Source organism: Eurypyga helias, unplaced genomic scaffold (genome assembly GCF_000690775.1).
Source record: "Eurypyga helias isolate BGI_N326 unplaced genomic scaffold, ASM69077v1 scaffold15201, whole genome shotgun sequence".
Classification (NCBI taxonomy): Eukaryota; Metazoa; Chordata; class Aves; order Eurypygiformes; family Eurypygidae; genus Eurypyga; species Eurypyga helias.
This window is the reverse complement of record NW_010232863.1, coordinates 41,203-53,475: the sequence shown is the minus strand read 5'-3', so window position 1 is coordinate 53,475 and position 12,273 is coordinate 41,203. Positions and strand designations below refer to the sequence as shown.

General features: G+C 40.1%; 1 protein-coding gene across 1 annotated transcript in view; it reads right to left on the bottom strand.

The window, feature by feature from the left end:
* The window catches only part of EYA2 (EYA transcriptional coactivator and phosphatase 2), a 55,694-nt gene extending 43,865 nt beyond the window's left edge, over positions 1–11,829 (bottom strand). The window contains exons 1-4 of the mRNA XM_010161541.1: positions 11,714–11,829; positions 8,172–8,220; positions 7,420–7,562; positions 4,425–4,541 (exon numbers count right to left, since the gene is read on the bottom strand). Coding sequence (XP_010159843.1) covers positions 4,425–4,541; positions 7,420–7,562; positions 8,172–8,220; positions 11,714–11,822 — 418 coding nt within the window. The 5' untranslated portion in view covers positions 11,823–11,829. The remainder of the gene's footprint in view (positions 1–4,424; positions 4,542–7,419; positions 7,563–8,171; positions 8,221–11,713) is intronic.
* Positions 11,830–12,273: the final 444 nt, after the last annotated feature.

Genomic DNA, 12,273 nt, shown 5'->3' with positions numbered 1-12,273 from the left:
AGAGAGATTTCCCCTTCTGGCTGGCTGTAAAATATTTTTTTTTCTTTATCACTTAATGACCAAAAGAATATTCTATCCTCATTCTTGCTTTTTAGTGGATTCTGTTCTCGCTCAAGAACCAAGATACAGTTGATAACTGGCGTTAAAGATGAGAAACTGAATGCTACCCCATTACACCTGCATCATCTGTGTTTGTAATGAGAACGAACAGGCTTAAGAGAGCAGAATTTCGCTCCAGAAGCACCATATTACTGACAACAGCCATCAGGGAGGTGAGGCTGCAATCTGACATGTTAATCATGACCCAGCGAAAAGTAGTGTTGGTACCAAAGAAACATGAGAGCAAACCAACCAGTACCAACTACGCTGGCACTTAGTGAAGGAGACCATTTGTCCTAGAGCCCTGTGAGACAAGTATTTGTCACCCAAGAGGTCATTTATTCCTTGGTGACTGCTGTAACACACCTATGATGAGTGCCTATTCGCTGGCTGGACCACATAAACGAGGGGACAGTGAGGAGGAATCACATAGGCTGCCCAATGTGCCCAAGATCCCCAGCCTGACCACCCACGCCTGCCTGCAGATGAATTCACCACGTTGCTCTGGAGCTGGTTCTCAATGGAGGCACGCTGTAGCAAAGTTATTTCACTTAGGTACTTGAGCTATTGCCATCTTACAATACTTGCAGAGCTTAGCTTAAGAAAACAATTTTTTGCTCACGCTTTAAAATAGAAAACTGAGCAGCACACAACTCCTGGAGATACCTTGTCTTGCTGAGCCCCTGCACATCATCCTCTTCATGATCTCTGTCTCTTTTGTCCCTGAAGTAGGGGTAAGGAGCTTGAGTCTTAAGGTCCCTCTAATATTCGATTTTACAAAAATATATAAATAAAAATTTGCCCTTTTCACCTGGTTTAGCCCATCCCCTGGAGTCCCTGCCTGGGTCAGCAACAGGGTGACCAAATGGAATGATGTGAACTTAGCAAAAGCCTCAGCGGTTCTGGAGCTGGGCGGCATGGAGGGTGGCTTGCTTGCATCAGGGAGACGGAGTGATCACCTCCCCACCCCCAAGTGCTGGCGTGGGAAAGCACTGAGCACACATTCCTCAGTAGCACTCAGCACAGGAAGGCTCCTGGCTTCTCACTCAAACCTTTCACTAGCACTCAGCAAGGTAAATAAACCGTTGGGTCAGGGAGCTTCAGACTGTTCCTCTCACGAGCAAGGAGAAGGGTGGAAATATCTGTTTACAACAGAAGGACACATTTACTCCTTCTCCCTTTGCTTTGGAGTAAGCACCTGCCACTTGCAGAAACTGTTTTCCTCTGTTTTCTTTTGCATTAAAGGCTTAGTGAGCTGGCTGAAATGATCTTCCTGGCATAAAAATGTGAAAAGAAGCAATTTCACCTCATACCACAGCATTGCCCTAGGGAATGTTATCTGAAGGCACTTTGGGCACATTCATGCTCATACACACACACATGAAGCTCCTTCCAGCCTGTTCTGGTACAACACATGGTTGTGGCACTATTGTTTGGAAGTGTAACATTTTCAAGTGCTGATGTACAAAATTTGCTTGTCTAAACCCCTTGATTGAACAAAGGGGCCATCTTAAGGAGTTCAGTCCCAAGTGAGTCAAGAGTTTGCCTTCTCAAACAGCTCAGATTCTTCTAAGCTAACACAAAGCACATGTGGAAGCTGTGTTCTGGGGAAACAAAAACCAACAGCAACCTAGACCTTCCAAGGCAGCAAAAGAAAACACCAGTACTTCACCAATAGTGGTGTTACAGATATATTCAAGAAGCAAAATAGAAGGCAAAAACTCCCGTGAGGAGTAGGACAGATGAAGCTTGTAGGAGTCAAGGTAACAGAAAAAACACATAGGCCATGGTTTTTGGGGGGGTTTTGTGCCACATTCAACCCAGGTGTCTCCAGCATGTTCTATGAGGGATTCAAGCTAGAACCCACAGAAATATGTGCTCTGACAAGAGTAACACATGAAGTCTGAGCAAAGGGTCACCTCTCAGTCTTCAGATTTCATAAATAATTTATAGAATAAAATGGGTTTTACCTTGTTTCCCAAATTGCGTAACTGTTTAGGATTTTATTTGCTCTCAGACTTAACACTGGAGTGGATGTGTCTGTCCACTTTTCACATTCAGGGTTAAAAAGAATTGGGAGAGTTGACAGAGACAGTTTTGCAAGGGGGATAACGAAGTGTAATGACACAAAAGGGTATTTTGCCTAGAGGTTTTAAAAAAAGACCCCCAACAATATCAAAAAGTCAAGTGAGAGACTTAATCTTTCTCCTCTTTCATGGCTTCTACAAGAACGTGGGAAAGCCATTCAATTCCTCTTTGGTTTTCCAACCCTTGGAAAATCTCTGAGGGAAGGCCAAAGCCAAGGCAGATCTTTGTCTTCATGTGCACTCATCTTCCCTCCAGCAAAGTCACGCCCGTTGGAGTGACTTTTCTCCTCCAGCCTCTCAGAGAGCCCACGTGTATGTGGTACAGACAGACCAGCACTGCAGCCAGGAGAGCTGCTGCTGTTGTACCTGAGCTGCTTTTAAACTAGCAAGTCTGGGTACATACAGCCACAGCAGGAAAGGGTGCTGCACGTTTAGCTCGCATGGCTGATGGGTTTCCTGACTCTTCCCACTCACCAGCACATAAACTGTGTAATTCTAAACTATTTGAGGTATGTTAATTTGTGCTACTGACGCATCTTTGACAGTAATGAAGATATTTGCTAAGAAACAGCAAGAATATTTGCATTTTGATCTCTTGGAAATGTTTTTTGTAATGCTTGGATCAGTTCATGAACTCATGGCAATTCATGCTTAATGGAAGGCGCTTTCGAACGCAGGTGTGCTGAAGGTTAGCAGAAGACAAAATCTAATCTTCACTTTTACTAGACAAGTTGAATACAAACACCAAAGTGGACTCAGAATGAGGCCCACAGGTGAGGAAGGAAACTGCACTCGCAGGGGACTCAGGGCAGAGGCACAGAGGTGGAGTGACATAATCTATTTCTCAGAATATACCCACTATTCTTCTTATATGTTAAACAACTGATAAAGCTGAAATGGTTATGCTATGGCTCCTCTCATCTGCTGTTGTTTTGTTAGATTTTATTGTCATTCTTCGCAGGATTTCTCGGACAGGTGTTTTTAAATTCAGATTACACAACGTCCATCCAAATTTTAATATTACTCCTCCAGTTCATGCCTAATGACTCAGCAGCAAGTCTCAGGAAAATAAATAAATAAAAATAAACGTAATTCACAAAGATCAGTAACAGTACACAGTGGAGGAAAAAGCACACAGAATAGCGGTCAAATAAAGAAAACCTGCCATATGCAGTTCAGATTTCTGACTAACAAAACCAAAATGCTCCAAGAAATCAAATACCATGCTAAAAATTGGCTAAAGGGAATCACAAATGAAATTCCACCATTTTAATTTACTTTACACATCTTGGCAATTCAGATTTAAACCCTTTCATGACTTCCTTGGAGTTGGCGAGTCAACATTCAATCTCCTGTGAGTTGGTGTTTCATACAGCTTCTCAAATGGAATGACCAGGAAAGAACTATTAAGTTTTATTTTAGAAATAAAAGCATATTTTGGGCTTCCTGGTTGTACATCAAAACAAAGTGTTATAAAGCTACAAGCACAAGGCATTTTCTTTAAAGCCTTAAGGGAAGCCAATTGATCATTTTATAATCAATTATTATTCTGACAACAATGAAACAGTTATTCTAAACTTAGAAAATGTCAGCTCAATAACCTTGAGGAAAAAAAGCTGCATTCAGGTCTGCTCTTCTGAACCTTACCTCAGTAGTCTGTAGGTAATTAATGAAGTTGGTGCTTTGGAGTTAAAAAAGGCAGATGTATCTTTGCAGATATCAGTACGTCTTAACAGTAAATAATTTTTTTTTATTATCAAGGTATCAGCTTTTTTAAAAAAAATTAGTGGAGAGAATATGCAGCAGTTTAACCACAGGGCAGTTTGCTAATGATAGCATAAGGCAGAAGCATAACACTAACAGTATTGTCCTCATGAAGTGTAAAACCACATTTGTTTTGCTTCCACTCAGAATCTAGGAGTTCACACTAACAACAGTCCCACGTATTCAGTCACAAAATCAATTAAAAAAAAGAAAACAGTTTCTGCAGAAAAGTAAAGCTTATATTAATCATATGTGAAGTTTTACTAGGATATACTAGTACTAAATCCAGTATCCCAACCAGAAATTAATGACTTGATGAGCAAAACAGACCTATGAAGACTTACCTCCTTCCCTATCCTGACTGCCTATACCTAAGGTTTTCATTGTAATTGCAAAAGAAGAATTGGTGTAATATGGGCGTATAGGATTCTGACTTCTCATGGCACATCCTGCAAGGCACCGGGCTGTACTCACCATGCATCTGGTACGTGTACGGTGCTTGTCCGGCAGCTGGGGTACTGAAGCTGGATCCATAGCTAAGAAACCCACTCTGTCCTGGAGAATGGCTCAAGCTGTCCTCTGTTTTGATGCCTTTGGGGCATACAGTAGGAACCGAGAGCAGAAAAAGAGCATTTGTCATATAAAGGTGTAAAAAAGTAAGTTTAGGAATTAACAATTTGTCAGCTAGATTTTTACCTAATGAACTCTTCTTTTTCTACACTTTTAAACATGTTTAAAAATTATCTGTATTAATTAAATAATAGTTCAAGTAAATTAATCACAAATAATATTTGAGTCAGCTACACCCTGTATCCACACGTAAATGAACTTTTGGTTAAGAACCACAGAATCATAGAATCATTTGGGTAAACAACCACAGATAATACTGTTTTCAAAACTAATGTCTGAACAAATAGTTTTGTTTTAGAATTAAACTAACTCATTGATTCATGAACAGTTATGAGATGCAAGCAATGATTAACAAAGCAACAGGGCCTTCAGCGAAATAACCTCAAGACTTCTGTTCTCAACAGACTTATCTTTTACTTGCATTATATTTTCAGGTTTGGTAGCAAAACATTTATTGGCAAGTCATACAGGAGGGTTATCATCTATTCAGCTAGATATAACGTATAGTTCAGGAACAATAGGTAAGCCCTAAAGCCATAAAAATATTTTCATTACTAAAATCAGGCAATTAAACTGACAATTTACAGGGGAACAGCAATAACTGAATTAAACATTGCAAGATGAAACCTTTGCTGGTAGTGCAAGGGGTTGATATTTTATTCTGAGATTCTGCTGAGATTCTACAGTTGTATTATTAAAATAAACAGCTGAAAGGTGCATCTTATTATAAACCCTTTGGGTGTGATCCTTTTCTCCTTTGCATGCCTAAACAAAAAATTTTCCTCCTTTGCACAAAACAAGAAGCGGATACTGGACACACCAAGTGATGGGACAACTGATGTTCTGGCCTTGATTTATACACTTTTCATCCTGCTGTCATCTTGTAGCACTTGTAGGCAAATCTTGCCAAAACAAAGTTGAATTCACATGACTTTCACCAAACATGCGGTTTGCTACCTTAATGACTCTTCAAGTCTGCATTTGCTCAGGTTGGGAATAAGTTCTCCCAGATAATGTTTTCTCTAATAGAAATCACTTCTGTTAGCTTTAGGTGAGAATAGCTGCACTGCAATTTGAGTACAAGTTAGCAAAAAGATGACAATGCTGCATTGTGAACCACAGGAAGTTTATTTGGACAGTGAACGAACATGTGTTGCTGCAAGCGCCCGGCTCCATTACTGCTGGGGAAGCAAAGGGATTTGCGAGTGCGCGCAGAGACGCTGCTTTTCATAACATCCCATGCTTTTCAATTACATCAGCGCTCCGCATGCGAGCGCTCAACCTACCCCAGCTACAATTAATCTTCGGCGAATGGGCCTTTTTAGAAGTCTAAAAAATTGTTGTCAGACAGTGAAATAACTTAGCACCAAATTAATTTCCACACAATGTTCTGTTTTGTCTAGAAACTGGCCGAGTTTTATTTTTGTGCCTAAAAACTATACTGCTTCATTGTTCTTGGTTGTCAGCCAGGTGGAGTTTTTCATATGCTGTGTTGAGTATCTTAGAGAGGGTATATGGGCTGGGGGAGGGAAACCACTGTTCAAGGATGCTAAGAGGTCATCCGCAGGATTTATAAGCAGCATATGGGCCTGACACATGTATGCCCTAAAGACTCTAGGCAGTAGCAAATGGCTCTACTTTCACCTGCTCTAACAGGACAACTGTTCAGAGTTTGCCTTGGAAATCAGCCAGCTGATGCAAACACACAAGTAGCTCCAGGAAAGGGTCTCAAAACATTCCTCTCATCATCCTGGTAGAGCTTCGTCTCTGCCAAGCCCATTTCCCTGGCCTTCCAGACCATTGCATTGAATTTCCCTTCAGTAAAAGCCTTGTCAATGGCTGCATAAAAGCTTCTTGTTGGGAAGGGATACTGTATTTGCCAAGCAAACAAAGGTGTTTAAGAGCACAAGGAAGAAAACAGGAGTGGGAACTTAAAATGAAGCTTTTTTTAATGCTGCAAGACTCATCACTCACAGGATCAGCTGGGAATAAGGAGCCCAAAGCTTTCTTTTAAAGAGCTGTACCGAAGCAAGAGCAGTATCTCTTTGGTCTTTAGGAGCGGAAAGAACTTCCCAGGTCTCTCAAGAGCTTGGTATTTCCATGTGGCACTTGAGGACATTCTTTAACACTTGGTTTACCAGGCATTCCCTCATCAGGAGTGCTGGTTTAATTAGCCCCCTGCCTAAAACCCCCAGCTGCTCCTACCCAGCACTGCCTCCCCACAGCTGCTGGCCAGGCTGTGCAGGAGAGCAGGGAACAAAGCTGACTGAGGTTAGAAACATTTACTGCACCCACAGCTAATAACCATCCATTTAAATATGAACCATCTTCCAAAACCAAAGTACTCTATTGTTTCATCCATGCCCTATTCTGCTCTGTCTTGGTTGTTCCATAATAATACACAGAAAGTTTTTCTTGAAGTAGCTTGTATCATTGAAACTTCAAGAAGAATCAAGGAAGGCAAAGTGTAGTTTACCTAAATATCGTAATTTCTGCAAGAGACTGTCTTGGCAATGAGTTGTGGGAACACTCACCAGCTACTACTCTTAAGTGGCACATCCTACTGAACCTGAGTTTCTCATGCAGTCTCATATCCTACTACTGACTGGCTCCAAACTTAACTAATTGGTAAGATCATAACCCAGGATATCAAGAGCTGGTAGATTGTTAAAAATGTTAGGATTACTTTTGAACTAAGTCAGATTTTCCTCTAAGCCTAGGAAGAGAGCATTGCCAAGACAGAAATGACCTTTCATTCTAAAGCTCAAGACTTCAACTATATTTTTCCAGGAGCAAGAGGAAGATGTCCTCAAAGGTAACATGACATCAGAGTACTCACTGTAGGAGGGTATGCCATAGGGCTGCCCTGGAGGAGGATAGGCAGTGTATGCAGCAGCCTGCTGGATTCCTGCGCTGTACTGAGTCTGTCCATACGTTGCCATTGTTGGGAAAGATGGAACTGTCACTATATGAGGATAATGTCTATTCAGAACAAGAAAACAGAAGGTCTAAGGCAATAGTCACTGTACATGATCTTCTAGAGCACACATAGAACACTTCTAGACATTTTGATAAAATTATATCCAAAGCATGATTTTTGGGAACTCAGAATTGACTATACTGGGGCAAAAGTTTGTTTTAGTATGTGGGTTCCAATATGAGTTATTAAGATTAAAGGCCCCATGTATTTAGGCAGCTTAAGACTATGCAAAATGTGCAAGTTAAAAAAAAAAATAAAACCAACACTCTGATTTTTTCATGTTTCATTTTGAGTTTGCCGAACAACCGAGCGTCATGGGAAACCTCTGACATTTCAACATATTCCTCTGTGGTCACTCATAAACACAGCAATATTCAAACTGGTAAGGTCTGGATTCCCAGGGGTGCGAAAACACAGTGCACAGTACCTCAAACCTTTTCACTCCATATCTAACAAGATTAAGAACCAGTTCCTTCATTGGGCCAGAGGCGTGCAGGGGAACAGGTGGATGGGCTTAAGGCAAATGCTTTGTAAGGTGACAGCAGTCTGCACAAAATGGCTGTTCAGCAAAACCCGGTTTTTAAATTACAGCACTTGGCACAAACACTCACTTTGTGGAGTACAGATGGAGAGGACACTGTGGTGCTGCTTTGCTGCTGCCTGGAAAACAAAATTAAAATGTCTTAAGATTTTCATCATGTTCTGTTCTATGGCCAAGCTGAGACCACTGGTTTTACCACTGCTGGTTTGAGAAAAACATACAGGAATTAGAAGACATTGTTTTTAATGAATCTCCACAAACTGAAGTAGGTAAGAAAGTTATTCTCCACTCAACCACAAATAAAGATTTAGTTTTTAACTGAGGGTGATACTGATTAATTGAGCTATTAGCTGCTTCTTCTCATGATATCAATCATGAGACTGGGCTTTGGTGGGATGACTCAAACTCTAAAGGCTATAAAAGCAACCACTGTGATTATTGAAGTGATTTTGTACTTTCTGCCCTTTTGCTTTTTTTGGTACTCTCCTAGACCATGACTCACTTTCTTTAACGTTCATTAAAATATATCAAATCAAAAGAGATATTAAAATTACAACATTTTAAATCTTTGTATCCTTGAATTTGAGTTAACTATAACCTATGTTACTGACCTTTCAAAATATTAAGCCAGTAAAATAAAATGTATCACACAGGTTGTATGTGCAGGACACCTTCCAATGCAGCAAGCAGTTCTGTCCTGCAACACTACCAAAGAAAAAATGTGCCACCATCTTTTTCAACTGCAAGTTGTACTGAAAACATCATACCTAAATGCCACCATGAGTATTATGCAAGTTGCCTCCATAATGCCATCCAAATTTTGCTTCTCAGTTCCTGCCTGGAGCTGTTAAATGCTAGCACGGCACTATAAATGTGAAAACACCCTTACAATCATCAATAATGACATTAGGCACAACAGATTCAGCCTCTTCATCTGCTGGCTGCATCAATGAACACACCAGACTACCAGCACACAGATTCTCCACACAGGGAGAACATCAAGCATCACGTTGTCCACTGATAGCAGCATCACCATCCTTGACATTGGCTGCTGGTGTCTACGGTGTAATCTGTTACACAGGATAGGAAATATCACCCAATCTCATACAGAAAATGATCTCTCAACTGCACGTGCTGGGTGGAAAGGGAGATTCCTGCAGTGCTCCCAATGCCTGCACACTGCTACTGCCAGGCAGGATACATCTGCAGTGCTGTCCTCTATGGGGATGTACCCACAGTGCTGTACACAGATTATCTTCAGTACAGATTTGTCCAAAACAGCGCCACTTCATTTGTTCAGCCATTTGTAAGTTGATGAATTAAACATTTAAAGCATGTTTTATTTAATGAAATAGGCAAATACATATAAAGTCTAAATACATGTAAATTGTCCTAGGGGTTTGAATCACTTGTTATGCTGTAAACCTGGAAAGAATGTCCAAAAAGACCTGACATGCTCACATATGAAATGTTCGTTCTCCCTGATTTAACACTCTCTTGAAATTGTTCTTTCCTACACCACCTATTTTCACAACATTTTATAAGGCTTTATCATTTTACATTGTAACATGGAGATTACACCAAACTATCTTAAAAAACAGAGGTTTAGTCTAAAAAAAAGATGAAGGATAGTGTTATACAAGCGTAGATATTTATTTACACACACAGATATAGAAAAAAAGATTGGGTTTAAATTCAAATCTGGACTTACCTGAGTCACCTTCAAACTCCCTATGAAAAATTTGCTGTAACTTACCTGAAAGAAAACAGTTTAGAAAATTAGATTTTTAGTTTGTGAAAAGAGAAACTGTACTATTTCTGCCACACTGTTCCTCAATACCAAACAGAACCGCATTGAAGAAAATGCTTTCATTCATTTAATTCAGAATGCCTTTTACATTTGAAAAAGAGCGACATAGACACTTTGAGCATAATCTTAATTTCTTTTCTATCTGTAAAATATTGTCTTCAATTGTTTTATTTTTTAAAGATGTATGTATAAAGTAAATACATTTGCCAAGAATGACAAGTGGGGATTACTCTGTGTGAATAGGCAATACGCTACTATCATTGCCAAAAAAAGGCAAGATAAACCTCCATGTGTTTCTGCCCAAAAGGACTACAGGCAAAATGTGCATTTGAAAATTACATTGATGTGATTGCACATCTCATGATAAGCATCCATGAAAACAGCAGGCCAGGCACCCATGTTGACATCCACAAGTACTGCGACTAGACTTGCTAAAATTAAAACTACATGAGTAATACACAGCACACACTGTGTGCATTGATTTCATTAAAAGTTCTGGCAGACTGACACTTGACAAGCACACAATTAATTTTTGATTCTTCAAATTAACAAGAAGTATTTTCAAGTGAAAAAGCATCATCTTGGTTGCACAGGAGATCATTCTGTAGAAAAATAACCATAATATTTCTGTACGAAATGTATCAACGTGAGCTGTCACTAGCAAACCGGTGTCCAATAGTGCAACATATTGGCTCTTATTTATATCGCATAATAACAAATAGTTCCTGCATCAAGAGGTTTACAAATTATGTCTTTAAAAATCATTTATAGCTCTAGTCTTTTCTGCAAACACATTTAAAAGGATGTTTCCTTTAGATTGTTATCCCTTTGACTGCTCTTGTAAATAGGCAGTCACAATGTACGTGATTTAATCACGCTATTTCTAATGCCTTAGCAAACATGCAAGCACAACGTCTCCTTGGCTTCGAAGAGCCTATAAACTAAGGGTTAAACCTACTACTAAAACATAATAGCCAGTGCCTTTTGCGAACTCCCCTCCAACAGGAAGGCTGACAGATCCTGACCGCAGCAAACAATAGCTGGGATTGTACTAGCAAGAACTAGTTCAGCTGCATCACTTGCCAATAATTTTTTTAGCAGATTTAACATTCTTCTGTTTCCTTCACTCGAACAGTGTGATGGGGAGGGGGAAGGAGGAGGAGAAGAGCAGATAAATTTCCATCTGAGCCTCAACCACTGAAAGAATTTGTCCTTGGTACCTGCCAAATGTGAAACTTCAGACCAGAGGCCAGCAGGGCTAACCGTTTGGAGATGATTGCAATGATCTCAGAGCGGTGCAAACTAGGGCACGGGGATGCTTTGGCAAAATGTTTTCTGGCTGCATGATACGTTGCTGAGACCCCATGCTCCCCATCCCAACCGCACAGCCACCGAAGCACAGGGCTCACGTTCATGTCACCACTAGGGCTCTAGTGGGGTTCAAATGCAAGCCAAAACAGCTCTATACAAAATATGATTTGTACCCAAAATTACTTCAGTGGGGCAAACATATATATGCACATATGCATATGTGTGCACCCGCTACATGCAGATATATATCTACATATAAAACATTTTAATTCCATTTGCATTCAGACCACTGCTGAACTAAAGGACTTGGACACACCTGGAATGTCTACAGAAAAAAGAAAAAAACCCAAAAATCTCAGTTTCTCCCTACACTGTAGAACTACTTGTCAGAAGCAGAGGCCTTGCACGTAGCCCGTTCCCTTTGGTTACATATACATACACACACGCATTATGTTAAAGCAAGTAAAGAGCAAGCCAAAGAGGCAGCCTACCTTCTATGTCATCTGGAGCCGTGGCATAAATGTTGGAAAGGTTAAGCTTCAGTCTGTCAGGGCACTCTCTATTTACAGTCAGGCTGGGTGATATCACTAGATCTAGCATTTCCTTATACCTGAAGGAAAACAAAGGAAAAATAATTTATTCATTAATTATGCATGCTTACTAATGATTCCTTTTTTTTTTCCCTAAGAGTATAAATATTAAAGCTGATTACCTAAACCCAGGCTTCATATAAATTCCACATAATAACATTCACTAAAGTTTTCATCAAAGGGAAACGCTGAATTAAAATCAAGTACTTGCTCCCTTGGAGATTACACCCATCTGATTAATGCTTTCCCTTTCTTCCTGGAGTTTGCCATATGAAAACTAAATTCCCTTATTTTTTATATGCCATCACAGCGAGAAGTATACACCAGTGTCCAGTGAGCCTCTAGAACAGACTATTAAGGGCTGAAAATGAAGTTGAGGGCAGTTAACAGCATTATCTAGCCTTTCAAGATAATAAGGTTTGCACTGCTGATAGGATTCGTTTTCCAGGGGTCACCTAAAC